Source organism: Penicillium riverlandense, assembly GCF_028828495.1.
Source record: "Penicillium riverlandense strain IBT 135883 chromosome Unknown utg000009l_segment0_segment0, whole genome shotgun sequence".
Lineage (NCBI taxonomy): Eukaryota > Fungi > Ascomycota > Eurotiomycetes > Eurotiales > Aspergillaceae > Penicillium > Penicillium riverlandense.
Window position 1 is genome coordinate 83022 of NW_026643200.1, and position 24417 is coordinate 107438.

General features: G+C 52.3%; 10 protein-coding genes across 10 annotated transcripts; 7 read left to right on the forward strand and 3 right to left on the reverse strand.

Moving 5' to 3' along the window:
• Positions 1 to 1783: 1783 nt before the first annotated feature.
• N7474_010301 (glycoside hydrolase family 75 protein) lies at positions 1784 to 2759 on the forward strand (the record flags this gene model as incomplete). The annotated part of the gene is made up of 3 exons (XM_057201711.1): positions 1784 to 1879; positions 1925 to 2296; positions 2370 to 2759. The coding sequence occupies 3 exons, from the start codon at positions 1784 to 1786 to the stop codon at positions 2757 to 2759; spliced, it is 858 nt and encodes a 285-aa protein (XP_057047982.1).
• A 628-nt stretch (positions 2760 to 3387) lies between these two features.
• N7474_010302 (sugar porter family MFS transporter) lies at positions 3388 to 5120 on the reverse strand (the record flags this gene model as incomplete). The annotated part of the gene is made up of 2 exons (XM_057201712.1): positions 3388 to 4053; positions 4128 to 5120. 2 exons carry the CDS (start codon positions 5118 to 5120, stop codon positions 3388 to 3390), a joined length of 1659 nt encoding a protein of 552 aa, XP_057047983.1.
• A 1811-nt stretch (positions 5121 to 6931) lies between these two features.
• N7474_010303 (uncharacterized protein) lies at positions 6932 to 8395 on the forward strand (the record flags this gene model as incomplete). Its single annotated transcript, XM_057201713.1, has 4 exons — positions 6932 to 7088; positions 7139 to 7858; positions 7917 to 8045; positions 8100 to 8395. The coding sequence occupies 4 exons, from the start codon at positions 6932 to 6934 to the stop codon at positions 8393 to 8395; spliced, it is 1302 nt and encodes a 433-aa protein (XP_057047984.1).
• A 459-nt stretch (positions 8396 to 8854) lies between these two features.
• On the reverse strand, positions 8855 to 10765 carry N7474_010304 (serine hydrolase domain-containing protein; the record flags this gene model as incomplete). The annotated part of the gene is made up of 3 exons (XM_057201714.1): positions 8855 to 9954; positions 10020 to 10148; positions 10210 to 10765. The coding sequence occupies 3 exons, from the start codon at positions 10763 to 10765 to the stop codon at positions 8855 to 8857; spliced, it is 1785 nt and encodes a 594-aa protein (XP_057047985.1).
• Positions 10766 to 11398: 633 nt separating this feature from the next.
• Positions 11399 to 12382, forward strand: N7474_010305 (uncharacterized protein; the record flags this gene model as incomplete). The annotated part of the gene is made up of 1 exon (XM_057201715.1): positions 11399 to 12382. One exon carries the CDS (start codon positions 11399 to 11401, stop codon positions 12380 to 12382), a length of 984 nt encoding a protein of 327 aa, XP_057047986.1.
• Positions 12383 to 13468: 1086 nt separating this feature from the next.
• On the forward strand, positions 13469 to 14461 carry N7474_010306 (uncharacterized protein; the record flags this gene model as incomplete). Its single annotated transcript, XM_057201716.1, has 1 exon — positions 13469 to 14461. One exon carries the CDS (start codon positions 13469 to 13471, stop codon positions 14459 to 14461), a length of 993 nt encoding a protein of 330 aa, XP_057047987.1.
• An 887-nt stretch (positions 14462 to 15348) lies between these two features.
• Positions 15349 to 16086, forward strand: N7474_010307 (S1 family peptidase; the record flags this gene model as incomplete). The annotated part of the gene is made up of 1 exon (XM_057201717.1): positions 15349 to 16086. One exon carries the CDS (start codon positions 15349 to 15351, stop codon positions 16084 to 16086), a length of 738 nt encoding a protein of 245 aa, XP_057047988.1.
• A 396-nt stretch (positions 16087 to 16482) lies between these two features.
• N7474_010308 (putative amino acid permease) lies at positions 16483 to 18279 on the reverse strand (the record flags this gene model as incomplete). Its single annotated transcript, XM_057201718.1, has 4 exons — positions 16483 to 16730; positions 16790 to 17370; positions 17422 to 17621; positions 17671 to 18279. 4 exons carry the CDS (start codon positions 18277 to 18279, stop codon positions 16483 to 16485), a joined length of 1638 nt encoding a protein of 545 aa, XP_057047989.1.
• Positions 18280 to 20859: 2580 nt separating this feature from the next.
• On the forward strand, positions 20860 to 22541 carry N7474_010309 (proline permease PrnB; the record flags this gene model as incomplete). Its single annotated transcript, XM_057201719.1, has 2 exons — positions 20860 to 21031; positions 21088 to 22541. The coding sequence occupies 2 exons, from the start codon at positions 20860 to 20862 to the stop codon at positions 22539 to 22541; spliced, it is 1626 nt and encodes a 541-aa protein (XP_057047990.1).
• A 406-nt stretch (positions 22542 to 22947) lies between these two features.
• On the forward strand, positions 22948 to 24168 carry N7474_010310 (TauD/TfdA dioxygenase family protein; the record flags this gene model as incomplete). The annotated part of the gene is made up of 3 exons (XM_057201720.1): positions 22948 to 23050; positions 23100 to 23679; positions 23739 to 24168. 3 exons carry the CDS (start codon positions 22948 to 22950, stop codon positions 24166 to 24168), a joined length of 1113 nt encoding a protein of 370 aa, XP_057047991.1.
• Between the last annotated feature and the right edge of the window lie 249 nt (positions 24169 to 24417).

Genomic DNA, 24417 nt, shown 5'->3' on the forward strand with positions numbered 1-24417 from the left:
ACGGCTATGACCCGACCCACCTTGATCATTGACGCTGGGCTTGGAGGACTTGACTTAGCCTAATCTGGTTACTCAAAAGAAACGGAGTCCCTTGTAAGGTCTTTGACCGAGACGAATGACACAACTTACGAGCTCTGAGGATCAGCGCCGATGCGCTTCATGCTCTACAGGATGCCCTGAAGCCTGAACTCTTTAATTTTTTGAGTTGGTCTGTGCCACAACTACGCTTATGGTTGTGAGACTTAAGCCAGATGGAACACCTCTCACTGGCGATTTACCACCCTTCTGGCTCAGTCCCGAGAGCATATACGGTCGACCGGAGCCCATATCATGAAGTGCCTTTTGCTGGTCTTGAGGAAGATACCTTTTTTTTAAAAAAAAAATCTTTTGTTTTTCGGTAAACACTTTGACCATTACACAATGGGCAATAACACGGTCACCGCCTATTTCACAAAAAGAACTGCGGAAGTCGCTCCCTTTTGGTCGGTGCGGATGGGTTACAATCAAGTATTGAAGTCGCCTTGTGGGAGTATGCAAGCGATGCAATCCGCTTGAGCTGGCAAGGAGGCTTGAAAAGTTTGGATACATGCCGGCCGAGGATCTTGACTCTATCGTCATATGACATACTGAACTCACGACTCAGCAGAAGACCAAGCGAAGAAATACGCCTCGCGACTCGCAGTCCCCGATGAGGTCAGTTCAAGGCGCATCCCCTAACCCAATTTGTGTAGCCCCAGCAGAATACGAGGTGGGGCAAGGTCCGGTCTTGCAGAGGGGGTGATCACGCTTTGTTGGTCATCACCAGTAACACTAATAATTTTTTGCCACATTAGTCGGGGAGCAGATCTCTTTTTCACCTCTTGCCGTTCAGAGTTGTGGCTTGTGGGGGCGGGAGGAAAATCCTATCCATATGTACCAGCCAAACTTAGAGTCCCGAAGACTAATTCCTGCCTGTCACTGTCTTCAAAGAAGACTTGTCCTTGAATTCAATTGCCACCACAATGTCTTTCATTCAAAATTCCTTGCCAATCACTGCTGAAAATTGTACGAGATGAGATTGTAGCACAATTTAACAGACCTATTTATTATCGCCTTCTTTCCGACGGGATACCGTTCACAGTTCAAACAGGCAATGAAGTGAAAATTGATTACTATGCCGCTAGTTACCGGATTTGGGGCGCAGTCAATTTGTTCCTTCTCCGTGCACCAATGGTCGATCCCTACTGGTGCCTTCTTTCCCAAGTCCTGAAACACACGTCAAACTCGAGGTTCCGCAGATCCTTGCCTGATGTGGCATCATGTACCAACCGGGACGATCAACCGATCTCCATGCAGATAACTTTGTCCATGATACGATGCCATGAGGATCACATCCTCGGTTGATTTAGCCCCCTTGAGTAAGAATCCACCATCTAGGCTGTGCAATTATTCCACTCATATCATCTGAATCGATAGGCCGGCCCGGATACCTTGAAAATCGCCTTCGGGATTTTGAATAATCAAATTTACCGGTTTCACCGAGCACAGCCTTGCTCCTCACATGCAATGTCAATCACCATTCCGGAAGACCTAAGGCAGGTACCCCAAGATGGAGCTTTGTCACTTCCGGTGAAACCGTCGATTTGGGTGGGTAGCAATGGAAATAGACATCTGTCAGCGGATCGAATAGCATATAAAAGACACCCGCATGCCTCCGTTTTACATTTCAACTTCTCAACACACCTGAAGCTTCCAAACAAATCACATATTGTTGGATCAAGTTACATTCCAATCACACAGAATAATGCATGTCCTTTCTACACTAGTCCTCGCTTCTGCCGGCCTCGCCTCGTCATATGAGCTGCCTGCCAAGTTAGAGCAGATCTACAAGGAGCACAAGGTCGGGTTCTCCACTATAAAAACACCATCATGCTAATATTATCAGACTGGAGAATGCAAGAATATTCTCGGAAGTGGTTTTAACAACGGTGACTCCAGTGCCAACAATGTAGTCTATTGCGGAGACATTGAAGGAGCAATATTCCTGCACAGCACCGCAAATGGAGGGAGTTATGCTGACATGGATGTGGACTGTGACGGTGCCGACAATTCTTCCGGGGCCTGTTCAAATGATCCTAGTGGCCAAGGCGTTACTGCCTTCCAGTCTGAGGTGAGCAAGTATGGCATCTCCGACTTAAATGCCAACATCCATCCGTACGTCGTGTTCGGGAATGAAGACTCAAACCCTCAATTTGCTCCCAACAAGTTTGGGATGGAACCTTTGAGCGTAATGGCGGTGGTCTGCAACGGCCAGCTGGTACGTTTTTTCATATGAAATTTCCCTTACGTTGATTGTAAAGAACCCTATTAACTTTGCCGTTCATAAATAGCACTATGGAATTTGGGGAGACACTAACGGCGGGACCGCCACTGGTGAGGCTGCCATCTCCACGGCAGAGCTTTGCTTCCCCAATGCTGGCATTACCGGCGACAATGGCCATACCCCGAGAGATGTCCTTTATATCGGCTTTAAAGGGAAAGAAGCGTTTCCAGGAGCCAAGGCGGACTGGAAAGCTAAGAATACCAAAGCCTTCGAGGAAAGCATCAGGCCCATTGGAGATCGGCTCGTGGCTAAGCTCGGCACTGGGACATCCCCAGTGCTTACAAGCTCAGCATCTTCAGGCACACCTATTGCCAGTCCCACATGGACTCCGAGTTCCTCGTGGTCTGCGCCGCCGGGGCCGCCAACTCGTTACTGGCGACGAAACATGCGTGCATAGGAAACAATACATCTCAGAGACAACCGCCAAGAGATCCGAGGGTACTTTCATCCTGCCATCAATAGTATTGATAGGACTTTTTATTTTCTGGCTACGTCTTGTTTTTTGAGTACAGAATCAAGCTATGTTTATCTTTCTTAGTCTACCCCGCGTTCTGTCACGATATGCAAGATTTCTTGAGCCTTGGAGAACGGCTAGATATACGTAGCCTCTTAGCTAAGTGTGGACTTATTTGTCTGGCGGACATTGATAATTATTACGGACCATACGCGCAGTATAGAACCTCCGGTCATCTTCGGCGATCAACGCAAATGTTCAATCAAGATGCGGTTATCCCCCTCGCGCGCTGTGTGCATAGTAGATGGGGACGAAGACATCTAGTAGGCTGTATCCAAGAGCCGATGCCTGCTAGTAATGGTGAAATGAGAGTTCCGTGAAAAAATGACTATATCAAATGCGATTTTATAGACCAAGGTAGATGATGTATGATGTACAGCTTGTCCATATGCAACCCCGGACTCCGACCCGAGAGGGTATTGCATCATGCAAAACTCACGCATGCAAAACTAAAACCCGAGGGGAAAAGATCTTTCGCGACAGGGCATGGGAAATACAAGGCCACCGGAACCTAGGCATTCTCCGCGTGGAACATCTCTTGTTCCTTTCGTGCGTAGGGGCTGGATTCTTCGGCGAGCCACTCGTGGCGACGAGGAATCTCAAACTCACTGCTCTTCCACGGAGCCACCTTGTTGACATACATCCAGTCCAGTTCTTCCAGGGTGCGCCCCTTGCCCTCGATGACAAAGAAGTACACGACCAGAGTAGCAACGAACAGACATCCGGCAAAAACATAGCCGTAGGCAAAATCAATGGCGCTGGTAATGAAAGTGGTGAAGAAACTGATGAGAAAGTTCCATGCCCAGTTGGACGCAGTTGCCAAAGCCATACCCTTCGCGCGGTACTTGGACGGGAATAGCTCTGCAGCAATGGCCCAGATCATAGGGCCCCAGGTCATCGCGTAAGCGGCGATAAAGAAGCACGCGAGGACAATCATGCCCTTGCCCACCCCAGGGGTGTTCTCCGGGTGCTCAAGGTCCAGCATGAAGTGACCAAGTGATGCGAAAATCATAAAGCACACGAACATCCAGATGCCGCCAAATATCAGTGACTTGCGACGTCCAAAGTTCTCAACCACATAAAGGCCACCAAAAGTGGTAGCGAAGTTCACTGCACCAAGGATGACCTGTGTGACGAAGCTGTTGGAAAGTCCGGCTCCTTGGAAGATTGTCGTTCCCTAAATCCGGGGGTTAGCGTCCATTCAAGGTCGTTGTAGTGTGCCAGACATGCGCAGCCACGGGGTAGTCTTACATAATAGAAGAAGTAGTTGGCACCGGTGAGCTGCTGCAGAGACTGCAAGGCCATTCCCAGCACGATACGGTAAAACATACGCGGAGCCGTGATGAACTCGTGCCACTTCTGTTCCTGGGACTCTGCCGCCAGCTGCTCGCGAATCTCATCCATCTCCTGCAGAATCTGCACGTGGTTCTCCGGCACGCCGTACAGGCGCGCCAGGGTGCGCTGAGCGCTCTCGGCCTTACCGTGGCGGAACTCATAGCGCGGACTCTCAGGGAAGAAAGCCATGCCGCCACCCAGGACGAGGGCGAAGAGGAAAGTAATACCAAGAGTGATACGCCACTGGGCGCTACCGTCAAGATCATAGGTACCCAGGTTGATGCAGTAGGCCAGGAAGATCCCCAAGGTGACGAACAGCTGGTAGCAACTGATCATCGCGCCGCGGATATGGCGGGGGGCGCTCTCCCCTTGGTACATAGGGACGAGGAGCGAGCAACCGCCGACACCGAGACCCGTCACCCAACGACCAACGACCATCTGCCACCAGTGACCCGACGGGGACGAGATCTGGACAATCAGACCGACGATGAGAATGGCACACCACACCGTGATGGACCACTTGCGGCCCAGGAAATCGGCGACGGGGGCTCCAACCAGAGCCCCGATCAAGGTTCCGATGGAGAGCAAGCCGACGATGAGACCGGCTCGAACGTCCGTCAGCATCCACCCATCTTTGCCTAGTTGACCGTACCGTCTCAGGTAGTCGTGCATCTCCTGGAATCCGGAAATCTGCCCGGTATCATAGCCAAAGAGCAAACCACCCATGGAGACGAAGAGGGCCATGACCAACGACCGCATGGTCAAACGCGGGACGGGCGTCTCCACGCTTGCGGGCTGCATCGGCTTCTGAATCGGACTGTTTTGGAACGATGTTTCGGCGCTCGACTGCTGTGTCTGCGGCACGGGGGCGACAGACTCCCCATGTTGGGCAGAAGATTCAATCCCCATAGTGTGAGGTGGTGAGGATCGTGGTTAAAAGAAAGGAAAGGACACCACAGAAGCAGAGAATGTCAGAAAGGGTGTCAGGAGAAGTTGCCCGTGGGGAAGAAAAAGAGAAGCAGTGTCGACACGGGGGAAAACGAGCCTTCTTGTACCCACGCAGGGACTGGCCATGATTTGTCCGAAACGAGTGGAGGAACGATGTGGGGAGGCGACTCGTGCGAGATGACGATGCTCATGGTGTCTGGCGCGAGGCGACGGGGCCTCAACCAGAGAAGAATCAATCCACCGGCCGAAAAGCAAGTCATACCGCCCGGACGAACCCACGGGAAGGGCAGGGGAAAACGCCAGCCAGCGCCGGTTCCAGCAGATGATCGGCTGTGGTTCGGCCATTCACACGCGCGGTCGGGTAGATTTCAAGGACCGAAAGGTTTTTGCCACGTCCCGCTCGGCGTGGTTCAGGACAGCCAAGGCCGTGCCGAGTGGCTTCGGGATTGAGGACAGTCCGGCGATCCAGCCTGACCGTCCCGACTGATCTCATGAGGCTTCTTTCCCTGGCATGTTTTGGGCAGCCAGGTTGTATGTATGTCTCGATTCACTCATGCACCGCCGGGTAAACTTTTCATTCTTTCTTGGAGTCTGGTGGGCCGGCCTGCAAGACCAGTCCGTACGGACTGTACGGAGTGCGTGCCGGGCATGCCGACCCCAGGCCCTCCGGATCCATACATAGCCAGGGCCCGACTCAATCCCGATCCGTACTTCGGTGAGTTGCCCTGCCCCGGGCCATGCCTCGCCAGAACCCCAGCACGTCAACGGCCAGGACTATTTGAGGGGAAAGCGCGGTTAAGCTGTATTAGGAGAGATTCGCAATCCCGCCATGGTGCCTACATCTTTCACACGCGATGTCTCCGAGCCTTCCGGAACAATCATGTACGCGACGCCGATGAAATTCTGTCAGTGGCGTCCGTGCCGCCGCCACACCCGCGCGGAGGTACGTCATTGCAGATTCTTCAGGGACGCCGATCCAATCCACCCAGATGAGAATCACAATGTGCCCACACGTCCAACCTCCGGCTTTGTGTCTATGTAGTCTTGAATCAATCCAGAGACAAGTCGCTATGATTGTCCTTACTTGTACTTCCGAGGACAGATCGGACCTGATCACAGGACCCGTGCTGAGTCATGCGGAGTAGATCTCCTCCGTGGCCGCCACGGTTTATCCGGGTCAACGATCAAGGGAAGCAAAGGAAAAGGGGGTTCTGGAGGAAACATGGACGCGTTCTAGACACGAACCCCGCCAACGGAGGTGACATGGCTCGCTGCCTCAGTCCGACGTAGGTTCTCCCCCACGAGCCCACGGGCAGCGTTGCTGTTGTTCGCGCCGCACTGTACAGACTGACTCCCTCTGCAAATTTGACGGTCCGATCAGTCGGTCGTCGATGGAAAAATTCCCGCGGTGGTGGCATCCCTGCCCGTTCAGCCACGCCGGTTTCCCCCCCTTGACGAATCCAGTAAGCGTAGTCGGTTTTAACCCCTCAAATGATTCCGGGGTGCAGCAGAAGACCGCCGTCTCGTTTATACACCAGCCGCTTGATCGCACCCCCGCCATTGCCCCCAAAGGAACACGGAAGGCGGCTGCGGGGCATGGAGCCAGCATTGATAGACGAATAGACGAAATGCCTCCAATTCCAAAACGGAGACTCGTCCGGCTTGTTTTGTCCGGTTCTCCATCTAGTGTCTACCGTGGCCATGCCATTGTTGCCATATAAGCTCGTTAAATCACTCCTTTTCTACTGGTAGACAATTTCACTGTATCCGCAATGAAGCCCCTGGTGATCCTATCTCTGGCCGGGCTGGTTTCCGCCCAAGTAGCGCCCTACGGTCAATGCGGCGGTAACGGCTATTCAGGATCCACAACTTGTGACAGCGGCTGGGTTTGCAAATATCAAAACGATTGGTATAGCCAGTGTCTGGCAGGTGGGTGCTTCAGATGATGAGGTATGAGCCCTTCCACTGATCCGCTTCAGCTACCGGCACCACCACAACGACCACAACGACCACCACCACAACCAAGAGAACCTCTACCAAGACATCATCGACCACCACCACCACTACCACCACCGCTGTCGCGACTGCAACGAGCTTTCCCAGTATCAACGGTCTCAACTTCACCATCGATGGAGAGACCAGCTATTTTGCCGGCACCAATTCGTACTGGATCGGTTTCCTCACCGATAATGATGATGTGGATCTCGTCATGAATCACCTGAATGAGTCGGACCTGCGCATTCTCCGGGTCTGGGGCTTCAACGATGTCAATACTGTCCCGTCCGCGGGGACCGTATACTACCAATTGCTCGCCAATGGCACCGCGACCATCAACACGGGAGCCGACGGCCTGCAGCGTCTGGACTATGTTGTCTCATCAGCGGAGCAGCACAATATCAAACTTATCATCAACTTTGTCAATAACTGGTCCGACTACGGGGGCATGGCGGCGTACGTCACCGCGTTTGGTGGTACGCAGACCGGCTGGTACACCAACGACGCCATCCAGGCCGCCTATCGCACCTATATCCAGACCGTCATTTCCCGTTACCGTGACTCCCCAGCCATCTTTGCCTGGGAGCTGGCCAACGAACCACGTTGCCAGGGATGCGATACATCAGTCATATACGACTGGGTGTCTTCCACTAGCGCGTACATCAAATCGTTGGACTCGAAGCACATGGTATGCATTGGCGACGGTAAGCTCATCCCATCGAGTTTGCACTGACGATCCCACATCTCACACGTCACCTCTAGAGGGGTTCGGCCTGGACACCGACTCTGATGGGAGCTATCCATACACCACGAGCGAGGGTCTGAATTTCACGCTAAACCTCGGCATCGACACCATCGACTTTGGAACCCTCCATCTGTACCCGTCCAGCTGTATGTGGTATTTCTTCGTCTCTTGTTCCTGAGCTACTGCTAAACTGATTGCAGGGGGTGAGGTGAACTCGTGGGGAAACGGCTGGATTACTGCCCACGGGGCCGCCTGTACGGCCGTGGGCAAGCCCTGTCTCTTAGAAGAATACGGCATGACGGCCAACCATTGTGCCATCGAGGCGCCGTGGCAGCAAACCGCGCTCGACACGAAGGGCATTGCCGCGGATATGTTCTGGCAGTATGGCGACACGTTGAGCACAGGCGAGACCTCCGATGATGGCAACACCATTTACTATGGCACCTCGGACTTTACGTGCTTGGTCACGGACCATGTGACGGCTATTGGGTCGTGAAGGATGAGATGGTTGAGAATGCTAGTTACCGTCGTAGAATCATTTTGGATCCTCTTAAAGGGTGATACTGTAGCTGAACACTATTTGCGATGAACTTCCTATCTGGTATATCCGTTATAGAGGTAGGAGACGTTCAGCGGTATCTGCATCACGCCTATTCACGTCCGCGCCACATTTCTCTTCATCTTTTAGAATGTATCCTCTAATCCACAGAAGTAAACTGTCGTGAACCTTGTATTTAGGCCTGTAATTCCATGTGCCCAAGCTATTTTCCGAAAGGTTCAACAGAAAATCGCCGTATTACGAGCACGTCGCAACGTTTACCGAGGTAACAGAGTGGATTTGTCAGGAACTAAAACTCAGGGCAGAAAGGAGTGGCATTGCATACAGGCAGCCGACAAAGCAAGGTGTATTAGCAAGACTTACGGCATATCCGTGGTTAGGCGCTGGTCTGACCGGTTATAGTTTCTTCAGCTTTAACCTTAACAAACGAATATTCACGCCCGTTGCCTTGCCGTCTTCGGATATATCAAAGACCCAATCGTCAAACCCCTGCCGTCCGTAAGTGATGCCGTCCAGGTTAGCCCAATCAAGAATGCACGGATCCAATACTGTATTGTTCACGATTTCAGGATGGAAGGAGGCACGGAAGCCTAGCCGTGAATCGTACGTCCCACGACCGTTTGATCGTTTGCTGACTGTTTTGAGAGTTGTGGGGTACAGTCGAGTAGTATTCCCAATCGAAAGCCCAGATGCTAGCAAGCCGTCTGGAGAGGTTCCAGGGCCCATCATTGGAACGCCGTTACTAGTAAGGGATCGAACAGTCAGGCCCGTGTGTCCTTTATATCCGGCCGCGATGACCACAGAGCTATTCGTAGCGTCGTCAATGTACGTGCCATTGAACGTAACACTAGCCTCCTCCTTAGCTTGCTCTTCCACAGCTGGCATTAAAATCTCGCCAATATTGACTTTCAACAAGGACCTAATTACCGCTGCGTTCGAGTCTGCTGTTCCAGCGGCAAGCACGGTGAAGCCAATCTGGTGCTCTGGTGATAGGACAACAGAAGAATGGTATGCATTCAAGTCTCCGTCCTTGGTATAGTACTGAACTAGGCGATTGTTGGACGACTCCAGGAATGTAATTTCCCACGGTGCACCCACTGCGGCACCCAAGTAGCCTGTCTGGATGCGTGGCTGCAACCAACGGCGAGTCTGCGCTGGAGGTAGCAGTGTTGACTGTAGGATTGCTTGGCCAGCTTTGACAAAGTCGCGGGTGGACATGTATACCCCACCGCCCGCATTGTCAGAGCCGATATCCCTTGCCCAGCCAGAAGTCAATAAGTCTCCTGGTATGACTCCACCGCTGGTAGGTGGCTTTATAAAGCTGCTTTGGCTCATATTAAGAGCACCAAAAATGGATTTCGTCATTGTTTCCTCGAGAGATTTGCCCGTAATGGACTCAAGCGCGTAACCGAGCAAATTGAATGCGATGTTGCTATAAGCCGGGGAATGTGATGATGGCCAGATAGGTGTTTTTTGGAACAGAAGATCAAAAAATTCTATCATGAGCCACATTAGCACCGTACTGAAATACACAAGTGCAAGCGAAAGGATATTGACGTACGCTTGCGAGTGCATGGTGGTTGCGTTAAGTTGCCATCACATAGAGGGAAGGCACTTTCCTTTAACTCGGGGAAGCCCAGAGCCACTAGATCTGCCGTAGGGTAATTGACGGACAAATCGTCCAGGTTGACTATTTGATGGCGACATCAGCTCGTACGTCTCTACAATGAGAGCGCTATCATGATACATACCATCCCGAGCAATACCAGCGGATTGGCTAGCAAGTTCACCCAACGTAACCTCTTCCCACCGCACATCTTCGATATCGTCGTAGACAGTATCAGTGTGGTAGCTCTTGTTTGCCAATTCTGGTACGTATTTGGTGATTGGATCGTTGAAACGCGAATCACCTAACTCCTTGAGGAAGGCCCAGACCGTGAAGACTTTTGAGGCACTTGCAAGGCGAAACACAGAATCCTCATTGACTTCTTTGACACTGACGTTTATCGGGGGAGTATAGTAGCGCTCGTATACTGTCCTGTTCTCCTTTGCCGAAAACACAGCTATCGCCCAAGCAGTATCATTCCCCTCCAGTCCCAAACTGCGGTTGGTGAGTTGGGCTTCAAACTCCAGTATGGCGTCGTGGAATAGAGTGCTATTTGACAGATGGGCAGGAGCAGGAAATGCTGGTCCAGCGAGGGGACAATCAGATCCCGGGCTATTTTCCGGCAACAGGGGATCAACACCTTGGCCCTGTGCATTGACGACCGCCGCCAGTGCCAAAGAAAGAGCACCTATAAGCAGCATTGAGTAGATGGAGATTTGAAGAATGAACTGGGGTGTGCGGAGTTCTCTCTACAGCTGTCAAGGAAGCAAGTCTCGTTGATGAATAGAGAAAGTATCGCTCGTGGGAACCAAATGGTAGTTATAGTTACAGTGAGACATTTCGATATTTGGTCGAGGCCCAGAAACCGGTAGGATTCACTGTTCGAGGTTAGAGACCCTTCAACAAGGAGGATCGGCTGAACGAAAAGTTAACCAGGTGGGATTGAGCGACGATCTAGCAGAATTGCGATATAGACCCTAAACGACGAACGATGAACGATAAACGAGGCATGGCTTTAGACGAGCAAGCCAATCATATAAGAGAGCTTATTGCCCACTTCTCCTTCATTGGCCCCCACCCGCCCCCAACGGCCCCCACGCACAGAGTAAGTGGCAGATCAATCAGCTTATTATTATTGCCACACTCGGTCAAATGTAGGACACCCCTTCTTGTGATCAACACAGTCGTTGTCAGGACTCGCACTGAGGCTTTTTTTTTCTCTGATATATTTAAAGGGAGCTTTGCTCATCTAAAAGTGCGAAATAAAACGCCAGTCGAGCACTATTAAAACAACATTGTGTTACCTTACGGAGTGTTCACAAAACCATACCAATATGCGCGCGTTTCTACACTCAACGCTCACCTTTCTTGCCTTTATTGGAGCCTCCCATGCCGAAGTCCGCCTCAAACAGCTTTATCAGTTTACCAAGCCGACAGACTGGGTCGAAAACATCGCCGTGCGCTCCAATGGTCACCTTCTTCTCACTACTTACAATGATGCAAGCTTATATTCGCTCGACCCCGAGGCACAAAATGCCGTTCCACAGCTGATAGCTCAGCTACCACATGCTACTGTCCTGACTGGCATCGCCGAGATTGGACCAGATGTCTTCGCCTTCGCTGGAGGTGACTTCAACATGACTGACTTCAGTTTCGAAGACAGTTCGGGACAGGTTGCTCTGATCAACTTAAATGGTTGTCAGAAGCACGGGTCTGTGTCTATTAAGACAGTAGCAAAGGTACCTGCTGCTAAGTTGCTCAACGGCCTAGTCGCTTTGCCGGAGCGCCCTGGTACTGTTCTTAGCTCAGACTCCAAGACGGGAACGATCTATCGAGTGGACACTCTTACCAGTCACGTTGACGTCGTGTTCCAAGACGAACGCCTTACCCCCAATTCAGACCCGAAGCAGATACCGCTTGGCGTCAACGGTCTCAAGATTTACAAAAGCTACCTCTACATGACGAACTCGGCACGCCAGTTTTTCGCACGGGTCAAGATCAATAGTGCTGGCGATCGGGTCGGAGACCTGGAGATTATCCAACTGCTTTCCAACTCTCAGCTGGTCCCAGACGACCTTGCAATTTCCAAGGACGGAACTGCGTTTATTGCCGCGCACCCCGACGCTATCGCCATTGTGACACCGCAGGGGAAGTTGTCTACGCTTGTGGCTAGCGGAAAACCTGGACAAAGTAACGTGACGCTCATTACGCCTACTTCTGTAGCATTAGGCAGAGACGAGAACACTCTGTTCGTTGTGACGGGAGGAAGCGCAAAAGCAGGAGGCCTAGGTGGACAAGTGGTGGCAATTTCATTCTGAAAGTCGTGTACTGCAAATTTCATGTCATAACTAACTGTGCGCTAAGAGGTGTCATGGGCAGGAACGCACAATATTTTGGGCCTTACACTTCGGAATGGGTCTACATCAATTATTTTCCCGCCACTTTCATCACATTTTGAATCTAAGAAGCTAAATCTATTTATGGGATATGGGCTGAGAAATCTACGTGGAGTCCGCTGTATAGGAAGACCACCGTAATCCTTAATCTGCGACCTATGCGTTACGTACATATTGCCACAGACTGGGCCATACGGCATGTCCGTGCCGTGTGCTTCATCGTGACAATTACAGCTCATAAGTCACGTTAACTATGACCTACTCGTGCGACACCTAGTTACTCCAATATTGGAAATATCTATCACCTCCTACGGCCATGGAGTACTCCGTAGATATCCTCAATCGCGTCTTGCTTACGGCGTCTTACCTAATTAGGTTTCAACTAACCTACCTAAAACTTACGCAATATTCGTGAACCGAGCCAGGCTGTGTACGGTTCAGCCCCAACCCCGCCTCGTTCCTCGTTCCTCGTTCAGACTCCCTTCTGTGGAAACAATTTAGAGAAACGAGGCAGTTCTACAATTTACGATATACGGCATTCCAGGGACACATTGAACGCCCACCAGTCTACCCTAGTAGCTAAAAATATGTCCCTACGAAGGGGCCATGTGAAGGTTTACCATAGGAAATCCCGCAAAGGTTGCGAAAGATGCAGAGCGCGAAGAGTGAAGGTAAGGAGTTTGCCATCCCCGCTAAGCATCATCATGTAACTCTTCTTTGGAACTGAGGGTCATAGACACTGACAGGTATGATCCATGGTAGTGCAACGAGGCCAAGCCCATTTGCCGCGACTGTGAGCGGCAAGGTGTCGCCTGCGTCTACACCCGTGAAAGTATTGAATTCGAACGTGATTATGTGTCCAATAGTATTGCGACTACTGTCAACAACCCAATCAATGTCAATTCAGCCACTGATCCCCCGACGCTGACTGCTGACCAGTCTGGTGACCTTCTTAGCCAAGGCGAACACCAGGCCGGGGACAATGCTATAGAGCACGGAGAGTCGAGGATGCGTCGCATTCTAGAAGTGGAACTGATGCTCTTCTACGTTACTACGACCGGCCCGTCAATTCCCTTCGACAACAAAACCTCATACGACTTATTTGTCAAGGCAATTCCTCGCATGGCGCTCAAATCGGACGCCTTACTCTACACTGTCTATGCATTTGCTTCCCTCCACCGCACTAAGACCACAGGAGGGGACGACCCAGCTATCCCTTCGCCGACCACCGTCGCATTGGCGCGCGAGCATTATCAGCTCTATGTGCAACTCGCATTCCAGCGCCATCATCAGGAACTGTCGCAGTTGTCGCGCCAAAATGTGGACCTGGTGGTCATGACGGCAAACTTGATGCGATTGATTGCCTTTTTCATGCTATCGGAGCGTACACTGGAGCCCTACGCACCGCCTCTCGACTGGCTTCAAATTACAAAAAGCCACGCAAGAGTCTTCCGGACGGCTTGGGACCTCATCGGCGAAGACAGTTCCACTCAAACCGCCAAACTTATCCGTGCAACTCCAATAGTTTGGAACCATGAAGAGCGTGAGGGAACAGACAAGCGCCAGGATCTACAATATATCCTTCTATTCCGAATTGCAGGAGACCCTGAAGATGACCCAGTTTCTTGGGATGCTGGGACACGGCGAGCGTACGAATCGACACTCAGTTACATTGGCGGCATATGGCAATCCGTGCAGCGGAACGAGCCGCTAGGGCCCATTGGGCGGATGCTAGTATTATTCCCCATACTGGTTGACAAGCGCTTCATTGAGCTTGTTAGTGAAGCCCGTCCTCGCGCACTGGTGGTAATGGCGCACTATTTTGCACTCGTCACAATTCTGCGCTCTTTTTGGTTCGTTGGAAACACAGGCTTTCGTGAAGTTAAAGCTATTGCAAAGTATATCCCTGCGCCTTGGAAAGATCTGCTAGATTGGCCCCTGCATGTTGTTCAGCAAGGTCTGCCATACTGCCCAACACCTGGGCCGCCTCCGGAGAGTTAATGTCGTCGGGATACAGTCGATTTCTAGCGTCCCCTGTGACTGTGCTAATCCGCTATAGAACCAGCAACTATATCATTCCCCTATACTCTATACTACCCCACAGGGGTATTTGAGCTTGGGGCGGGCGGCATTAGGGCGGGCGCGCTGAGTGGACAGAAAAAAAGGGGCACGTGGGCCCAGGAGAAATATTCTTTGAACCCCAGGCTCCTTTACTGTCGTAGAAATCCAGGTCTGTCTAGTTTGAAAATTAAATATGTTATACAGCGGCAATTAATTTATTCGCAGTTTTTAATTTTATCTAAACTCGAATTAGAAGGGGTGGTTGTAGGGATGTCAAGTGATCAAGTTATTTTAATGTGGTGCCACTTTTAGGCAGCGCCCGACCAGCATCACCATCAACAGCGTCCACTTAGTTAACTTATCATCTTTAGAATTAGTCAGAAGCAGCGGAAGTATACGTCCCGGTAGGAGGGGGAAGGGAATCTAGGGGCTTAAATTTAACTTACGATTTCAATTTCCTTGCGATTGTAGTAGTTTAAGTTATCAACTACTATCAGAATACATCCCGCGATCAAGGATATATATATACCCCCACTTCCATGATGACGACCATTCCTCCCTCTTTGGCCGACAATCAATAAACCTTCCAATCCCGATGGCCACCCCGTGATGAAACCTGAGGCTGATCTCCATGCAGCATCCCGGCCCAGTCTGAGGATCCAAACCCCCAACCTGTCCACTTCGTCACATCACTCTTGGCCCCCGAGGAGTGCTCGATCGGCTTGATCAAACCGGGCCGGGCTCGTCTCCAAGTCCTCGAAAATGCTGCCTTACAGCTCCTGCGCAAGAAGCAAATCTGCTTGCACGCTCTCGCTGCCACGACCAGAATGGCCGCAGCTGATCTCGGGCCCCATGTCCCACGGGCTATAGCATCGACGCTGATCTTCGCTCAGCAGGAGGCCGGCACAGCCGTGTGTATCGACTCTCGCGGGTGGATCGTGACCTGTGCCCATTGTTTCGGGGAGTCTCCTCAGGAATGGCGTGCGCAACGGTACAAGTGGCTCCTCTATTACTCCGGACTCGCGGTCCAGGCTGAATGCCGCGCGTGGGATGCCCGGCGTGATCTCGCCCTGGCCAAAGTGATTCGCATGGAATCGCCAGAGGCACAAGGACACAGACTACCTCGGTTTACATTTACCTTCTTGGCAACGCGCAGTACCAACCGGGACCGGATTCTGTGTACTGGGCATCCCGGGGCAGACGACCTTGAATCGGCCTCGCCGCGCAAGGCCGATTACGACCTAGTGGAAATCTTCCAAGGTCGCCATCGCGGCATGGTTCCAGGTGCGGACCTGCACGATAACTCGGAAATAGGTGCGTTGAAGCATGATGCGTGGACGTACTGGGGCCACTCAGGTGCGCCGCTCTTGCGTTGGGCAGACGGCACACTGCTAGGTCTTCATTCTTCCTGGGATGATACCACGGCGGTGAGACACGGAGTCCCCCTGGTTGCCATCAGGGAGTTTCTGATGGCTTCACCTCCTTCCCCCCCGGGGCGAACGGATCGGACTCTCGCTGGCCCCGCAGGAGACGAGCACAACGGAACGAGAGGTACTTGTCGTTGACAGCTCAAATTGAAGTGTGGTATAAATACACTGGCTTGGCTACTGTATGGTACCGCAGATATTGTATGCTACAATGCAGATGAGAAATATCTATACATATTGCATCCCCACTCGGACCCAACAAAATCCCTTCACCCCCCGGCGCTCACGGCATTTCGCGTACTTCGTCGCGATTGAAGACAGGGGCTGTTGCACATGGATTGGCGCTCAGGGAACAAAATGCTTTTCTTCAGGGTCGGAGGGCGAAGGTTGCTTTGGGTCGGTTGCTTTGGGTCCAGCTACTTCCGGTCTCTCACGTTGTCAGTTTCGAGGGCAGGGGCAGTGATGGATTCTGGGCGTGGCGTGGCGTGGCGTGCGCGAACTGGTACTGATACGTGTTCGAAAGGGCGGTGGGCGCTAACGACTTTTCAGTTTATCGGGTAGTTCGGCCGGAGTTTCGGGCGTGGTGAAGGAGGAGGAGGAGTCGTAGTGGTCGACCGCGTCGGTGGGCGGGCCCCGGTAGTTGTGATAACCCCAGATGCCATACCAGACAGCCGCAATCAGGACGAAACCTGAAAATACAACGGACGCGTAGTTCATGCTCTGCAGGCTAACAGGGACCATTGATGGCATGCAAAACAAGGGAATGGCGAGGAGACTCCAGGCTATGCAATACAAACGAGGATTAGTACGGGGATCGACAAGGGCACCAACCAGAACTTACCGATGGCAACGACATTAGCGACTGCGCCGACGACACCAAAGTTGAAGCTGCCATGCTTAATATCCTCACGCCGGCGGAAGAACAGGGAGACGGCGATGGGACAGGCATAACTCGTGGTCAGGAAGATGACGCCCACACCCGAAAAGGCATTGTAAGCCGCGGTCGAACCAAAGTAGATCAAGCCCAGGGCGATCTCGATGGCCATGCCAAGCGCCAGCGCGTTGAGTGGAATATCAAACCGTTTGTTGACCGTGCGCCACCACTTGGACCCGGGGATGCCGCCGTCGCGCGCAAAGGCCCAGGTACAGCGGGACGTCGCCGTCACACAGCCGACGCCGCAAATGACCCCCAGCACGAGCAAGGGGATCAGCAGACAGAACGTGCCCGCCTCGTTGCCGATAGCTTGTTTAAATATCTCGGGGGTGGGCTGGGCGGACGCGAGGTTGACTAGGTACGGGAGATCGTGCATGACGAAACAGACGGGGACCAAAAAGAGCAGACCGGCGACGGTGTTGATGATGACGGTCCCGACCATGGCCTTGGGCACCATGATGGCAGGTTCCTGCACCTCCTCACAGAGCCTGTGATGGTTAGCCTTTATCCCGGATCAGGGGTTGAGACGTGCGACTCACGAAATGATCATTCCCGTGGCCGAGGTGGCATAGGCGGCATGGAGCAGACCGATGCAGAACGACCAGCCTGGTATCCATCCTGATCGTGGCTCAAAGTGGCCAAACACCCATGCGCCGGAGTTGCGGCCCTGCTTGGCCACGGCGAGCAGACAGACGACAATGGCGACGAGTCCCACCATGGTCCAGAAGATGGCAAAAGTCTAGGAAAGTTAGCGCACGACCTCCCATCCGGCACGGGTGGGGACTTACCTCCAGCCAGGGCAGCCATTTGTTGCCAAATGCGGAGATGGCGTGGGTGAGCAAAGTGAGGGCCAGGAAGATGAGGAAAGTTTGGTAAGGCTGGAAGTTTTCGGTGATGCCGGTGCCGGTCGAATCGGTGAAGACGTTGAGGCAGGAGACGAAGAAAAGGGTGGTTCCAAAGTTGACGGCGAGGGTAATGGTGATGTTGCCCGCGACGTAGGACCAGCCACAGATCCATGAGGCGACGCGGCGGCACCACACGGGCGACAGCACGAAGGTCTGATAGTAGACACCGCCGGAGGTTGGGAAGACAGAGGTGATCTCGGCCAGCGAGAGGGCGACGCAGAAGATCATGCACGAGACCACGACCCAGCCCCAGACGACATTGGCCGGCCCTCCGCCGGCCAGCGGGTAGAAGAGGGTGGTGGACAGGCCATACGGGACGGACGACAGGATGAAGCACATAAAGGTCACCTGCCAGATGGACCGGTTGCGCGCCAGCTCGGGCGTGTAGCCCATGTCTTCCAGCGTGCGGTCGGCCTGGGCCGTGGTAGTGCCAGCCTCCTCACGCGCCACCGAGACCCGCGAGGCGCGGCGAGACTCCTCCGGGGCAATCATGACGACCGGGAAGTAGAAGTAAGTAGGAGAGGGTGTATGGTTTGGTCTTCCAGCATGGAGGAGACGAGAAGAAGGGTGCAAAGAACTATTGCCGGCAACACAACAAACAGCAACACGGCAAAACCATCAGAAAAGAAACAGAGAGAAACCAAAACTCCCCGGCCGGTGGAGAAAACCAAGACCAGAACAACTATGAAAACCCCGAGCGGAAGTCACGTGACGCCAAGACACGGGAATTGGCCAATCGGCACGAGTCCGCCAGGGATGGTTGGATGGTTATTTCTTCTCATTCAGAGAGAGGATGGAGGCGGATGGTTGTTGGTCAGTCCCGGCTGTGGCGGCAGAGTAATGAGCTCATGCGGCCTTTTTCGTTGCCATCCGTCGGTCTTGGAGTTTGACTAACGAGTTACGTTATTGGAACTCGGCCTGGGGCGGATGATTATTCATACTAATAGACGGCGGACCGCTCTCGACACGATCCATGGGTTCACGCCATGTGGCGAATGCGTTGTGCCTCTATCCGGCGTTGTACAATAATAATGCCTGCATTAAGTCAATGGCCACCTTTACATAGCGCCGGGTGGGCCGATCCGCCTTGCAGGATCCCATACGCCGTGGCTTCCTGGCCACCGGGGAAGCCTTCCGGCCCAACCCCACTCATGATGCGGGAGCGACAACACCTACGATGCATCACCAGGTACCTGCCGTAGAAGCGCGCTTGCAAAAGGAAAAGTGAGGCAGTGCAATCGGGGGTTTCAGGTGAGCTTAAGTGTTTCTTGGTGACACCCCAGACGGAGTGTCGTAGTGTCGTAGAATCGTGTCTAGATGTTTTGCGTCGATCCAATCAGGGTATCGGCGCCACCATCTACGAGCGTTCATCTGAACCGCCCCAGATGGCTTAGTCGCGACAATCATAATTAAGCTTATTCCGATTGTGTTGTGCGCAAAACTAAATCAAGCGTGGACGCACACCAGCATCACGTCAATAACGACACACAGAGGATATATGGCTGAGATGAAGCAGGGTTTCGTCTCTGATCTTGCCAGCTGAGCCATCGGGAAAAGCCAAGCACGTCCACTGTACTCGGTACTCGAGCTTGTGGGTGTTGCGTGGCGCTGTCGCGGGGTACTACTACCCTGGCCCAAACCCTGAACACTTGAGCTTCACCAGGATAGAAAAACCAGAGAAGTGAGCTTTTTTCCTTGGATTTCTTAAGTCGGGCTACAATACGAAACCGATATACTCCTCGCAATGACAGCTAATGATAAATGGATGTTTTACATGGACGAACGACGTTGATCTCCCAGAACCACTGCATGGACCCTGTGGTACCTTTTTTTTTAACATGGGGATTGTTTCCTTTGCAAGCTGTTTTCCCTGTGATTATGAACGAGGCACCCCTCCCGATCGTATTGCTCCGTCTAGTCAGCAACAGATGAAACAGACAGGGTCTGTTTGAATTGAACAAAAGGTGGTCCGGAAATATTGGGTGTATTTTTTTTTTCTAATCTGGCAAGACAATCCCATGTATCTGTACTTTCCCTACGTACCCTTAGGCCCAGGCGATAGAAATACTACTCCTGCGACTTTATCCCTGCATTTTTATCTCCTATACTAAAATCGCTAGCTTTTATCCTTACTATTAAAAGCATAGTACTTATTACGAAGACAGATGGACACCAAAGGCATGAGCTAGTAATGAATGTATTTACGTGAAAGGAATTTTGTTTCTTTCTGATAACTCTCTGACGAAAGAGGCGGCCTGTGATAGCAAGCATTGCCGTTTTGGGTGCCGCCTCGTATCACCCTATCCTCAATTGGAATAGTGTCAAAGTATGTCAGCGTTACGATTGGGACTAATCTACATCCGGCCTAGACTATATTGCCTTCGCGCACTGTCATTGCTTCGTTTGCGCCCTGATAAGACCAAACGCTCCTTACTCCAGTCCGGCCCCTGGTCGTGGTCCTCCTAGTGGCTGTAAGTCAACTCTTGGATGATTTCTACCGGACCGGTAGCCGGACCGGTGCCTGAAGGGGTAGCCGACACAGGCTGGCTTAACGGTGCCTTCGGTATCGACGACCCAAGATGTCGTCCTCTGTGGCGGCCGACCGGTCTGTGCCGGTGTGGCTGCGGCTTTTGTTGCTGAAATTCGACTGATGTTGAGGTGCCTAGATTGAGGGAGGAATTCTCACTGCTGATGGAAAGATACGAAAGGCCTGGCCCTAGGCTATAGGAATATGGGTGTCTATCTGCACTGAACTGTGATGACTTTGGTCAACGAGTAGTAGAAATGCACTGCCTAGAAAGATACTCAATTTATAGAAAGATTCTTCGCTTAGTTCGAAAATGATCCATACGTCTTATCAGGCTCGTGGTCTTACCCCGGACTCGGCCCATTTAATATTAGCGTGCCGGGGCCTCCACCTGTCGTTCCCGCCCCTATCCATTCATCCGTCGCGAGTATGTCACCCCTCGATCTCGCGGGAGCACTCACATTAGTATAAAATGTCCGCACCCCTCCCCCCCAACCCGAGGATCTTCCCATCCCTTTTTCCTTCGATCGCTCACCACGGCGACAATGGAAGAACCCACGCCCGCCCATGTGGCCACGCAATCCCCGACGGAAAAAGGCCAAGCGGTGCGTGCGTTGGTCGAGGCCGATTATCTAGACGACCGCTATGAGACTACCAAGCGCGGTCTCAAGAATCGCCATGTGCAGCTGATCGCCCTAGGCGGCTCGATTGGAACCGGTGAGTGTCGGGAGATCCCGTGAACTATGGTCATGCTAACCTATGTTATTCGACAGGTCTTTTCGTGGGATCTGGCCAGTCGCTAGCCGTTGGCGGTCCGGCCTCCCTCCTGTTGGGCTATTTGTTCATCTCCAGTCTCGTATATTCTATAGTCACTGCGATCGCAGAGGTCGGCGCCTACCTGCCCGTCCACGGCGGCACAATGAGTTATCACGGGTTCCGATACGTGTCACGCAGTCTAGGTTTCGCGATGGGATATCTCTACTGGTACTCCTTGGGTATTCTCGTTCCCTATGAAATCACGGCGGCCGGCCTGGTCATTGGGTACTGGGATCCAAACAATGCCACGGTGCCCATCGCCGTCTGGATCACGATCATGATGGTTGTTATCATCGGCCTCAACTTTCTGCCCGTCAACATTTACGGCGAGTCTGAGTTTTGGTTCTCAGGTATCAAGATTATCACCCTGGTCGGGCTATTGATTTTGTCGTTCATCCTCTTCTGGGGTGGCGGGCCCGATAGAGTACTACTGGGATTCCATTATTGGAAACATCCGGGGTCATTCAATGAGTACCTATTGACAGGGGGTACGGGGCGCTTCGTGGGCCTGTTGAAATGTACCGTCTCTAGCGCCATTGCCTTCATCTTCGCGCCGGAGCTGATCATCATCAGCGCTGGCGAGATGAAGTCACCGCGACGCAACGTACCCCGGGCGGCTCGTTCATATATTTACCGGCTGATCTTCTTTTACATCTTCGCCGTGATAGCCATCGGTGTTATCTGTCCATCCAATAACAGTCGCCTGACACAAGGAGGTGATACGGCCAAGTCGTCCCCATTTGTGGTCGGCATTCAAAATGCCGGTATCCCCGTTCTGGACAGCATTGTCAACGCTGCTGTGCTGACCTCTGCTTGGTCCGCGGGCAATTCATTCTTATATATGTCTTCCCGCTCACTATACTCCCTGGCCATGTCCGGCAACGCTCCCAGCATCTTCAAAGCGTGCAACCGATGGGGTGTGCCCTACTACGCCGTGGGCGTGTCCGCGTGCTTTTCGGCGCTGGCTTATCTGTCAGTTGGCAACTCCAGCTCCGTCGTCTTCAACTGGCTCATCAACTTCACCAACACATCGGGGTTCATCTCTTGGATTTGCTGCTGCATCGTGTATTTCCGGTTCCGCAAGGCTATCCAGGCTCAAGGCATCGAGCAGCCGTACTACGCAGCCATACAGCCGTACGGCGCGTATTGGGGAATAGCGGTTGCGTCCCTCATGCTACTCATCAACGGCTTCACCGTCTTCTTTCCGTCTCAGTGGTCGGTCAGTAACTTCTTCACCGCTTACATCGGCATTCCTGCGTTTCTGGTCCTGTATTTTGGGCATCGCTTGTTATACTGGCGGGACCCTTGGGCCTGGCGTCCGGAGGAGGTGGACATGCAAACCGGTATTGCCGAGATCATCGCTGCGGAAGAGCCTGCCCCGCCGCGAGGGAAATGGTGGAAATTGTGGTAGGCAACTGGGAGACCCAATGGGGTAGGCGATGAGAACGGCGGTGTTGGTGGTTATCTTGTTATACTTCCTTTTTCTGTTCTTTGTCAAGTATAGTTTCCGAAATGATGTCTATAAGCCTCAAGGCCAATCGGCCCGGCCCCCTCGGTCTTATCGGGTCTATTTCCAATTATTGATGGTCTTCCGCAACCGAATTATGGCTTATCAGACCCACGCGTCCCGAAGATAAGCTCCAACAGAGCTTCGACCCCGGCAATTGGTTTTTGGGCTTTTGATTCTCTTCGGCATACGCCGTGAGCCGCAAAGATTGCTAATGCGAAGTAATCTGCTCAGATTTGCTGTCTGGCAGCATAAAAGCCAGTTTATACGATCTCTCTTGACCGGATCTGAGCTTCGCTCTCGTCCAGCCATGCCCGCGTACCGGATTTCTGTTCGACCGTTGCAGCCCCCTGCTGGGTCTGATATTGACTTTGGGGCAGAAATTGAGGGAGTTGATCTAGAACATTTAAATGGTAGGCATATGTCACCCTCCGCTGTTGGTGCACTCCTAATCGCCAACAGAACAGCAGTTTGCCACCGTCCGCGATGCCCTCTATCGCCACCATGTCATCATCTTCAGGAACCAGCACAAGCTTTCCCCCAAAGCTCAGTACGAACTCACTAGGCGTTTTGATCCGGCATCGCACAACTATGGGCATGGCCAAACCCTTGATGCCAAGCGCAGCATCTTGCACCCTGACCTGAAGACTATTCCCCACCAGCCGCAGGTCCAGGTCATCGGCAATGGTCTTGTTCCATCCTATGAGGGACTCGAGAACGTCCAGTTAAGACATCCGCACCACCGAACGTTTCATCGGGATCATATTCCCGACGATAAGGACTATGATTTCACTCGTTTCTACCGCTGGCACATCGATGCTGCTCTGTACGACCTCTATCCACCAAAAGTAACCACCCTCATGGCCGTGAAGGTACCAAAGGGCCGCCGGCAAACTCTACTGTATGATGATGGCTCGGACGAAACGCTCGATGTACCTTTGGGCACCACAGCATTTGTGAGTGGTGAGCGCATGTTTGATTTATTGTCGCCAGAGGATAAGGAGTTTGTACGGTGGAGCAAAGTCGAATACGCACCACACCCGTAAGACAGCCCCTTCTTGTATAGTCATTGTGGGAATCATTGCTGACCTCTCTGGGAAGATATATCTGGATGAGTCCCGCCCGGGCCTTATCTACTGGTTTGGGTCTACACTCCGAGGGCCGTGAACTCCCAGACTCAGAATTGCCGCCTATTGATGCCAACAAGATTATGATCTTTCCCATGGCCTGGAAGAATCCAGTGACTGGAAAGCTGGCTTTGCAGATCCACCCGTCGGCCGTCCGTCGGATCCATTGCGCAGATGGCAAGGTGATCGACGATCTCACTCGGGTTCGCGACATTGTCTATAAGCTACAACGACCGGCGATAAGTCCCCAATATGTGTATGCCCACGACTGGGAAGAAGGAGACGTTGTTCTGTTCAATAATCGTGGTGTTCTTCATTCCGTGGTAGGTGCCTTTAAGCCGGAGGAGGTGCGATTATTTCGGCAGTGCAACCTGGCTGCCTCTGAGCCTCCAGTAGGGCCTTGATTTTGGTTCAATTTCTATCAAAGTCAAGCTACATAAAAATCTGGTGTTGTTTATGTTGGTATATTCATCAGCCTGCAAGGTAATTTTGCCATTAAATTCCCTGTTCGTCTATTTGGCGCCAACAGCGTTCAGAAATATATAAGGTCCAGAAACCATATTAAATAAAACATAGAGGACATATTATAGATGGGAGGTATAGCTATTTATAATACATGAAAAGCAACATGAGGAACACGACATGGAGACAGG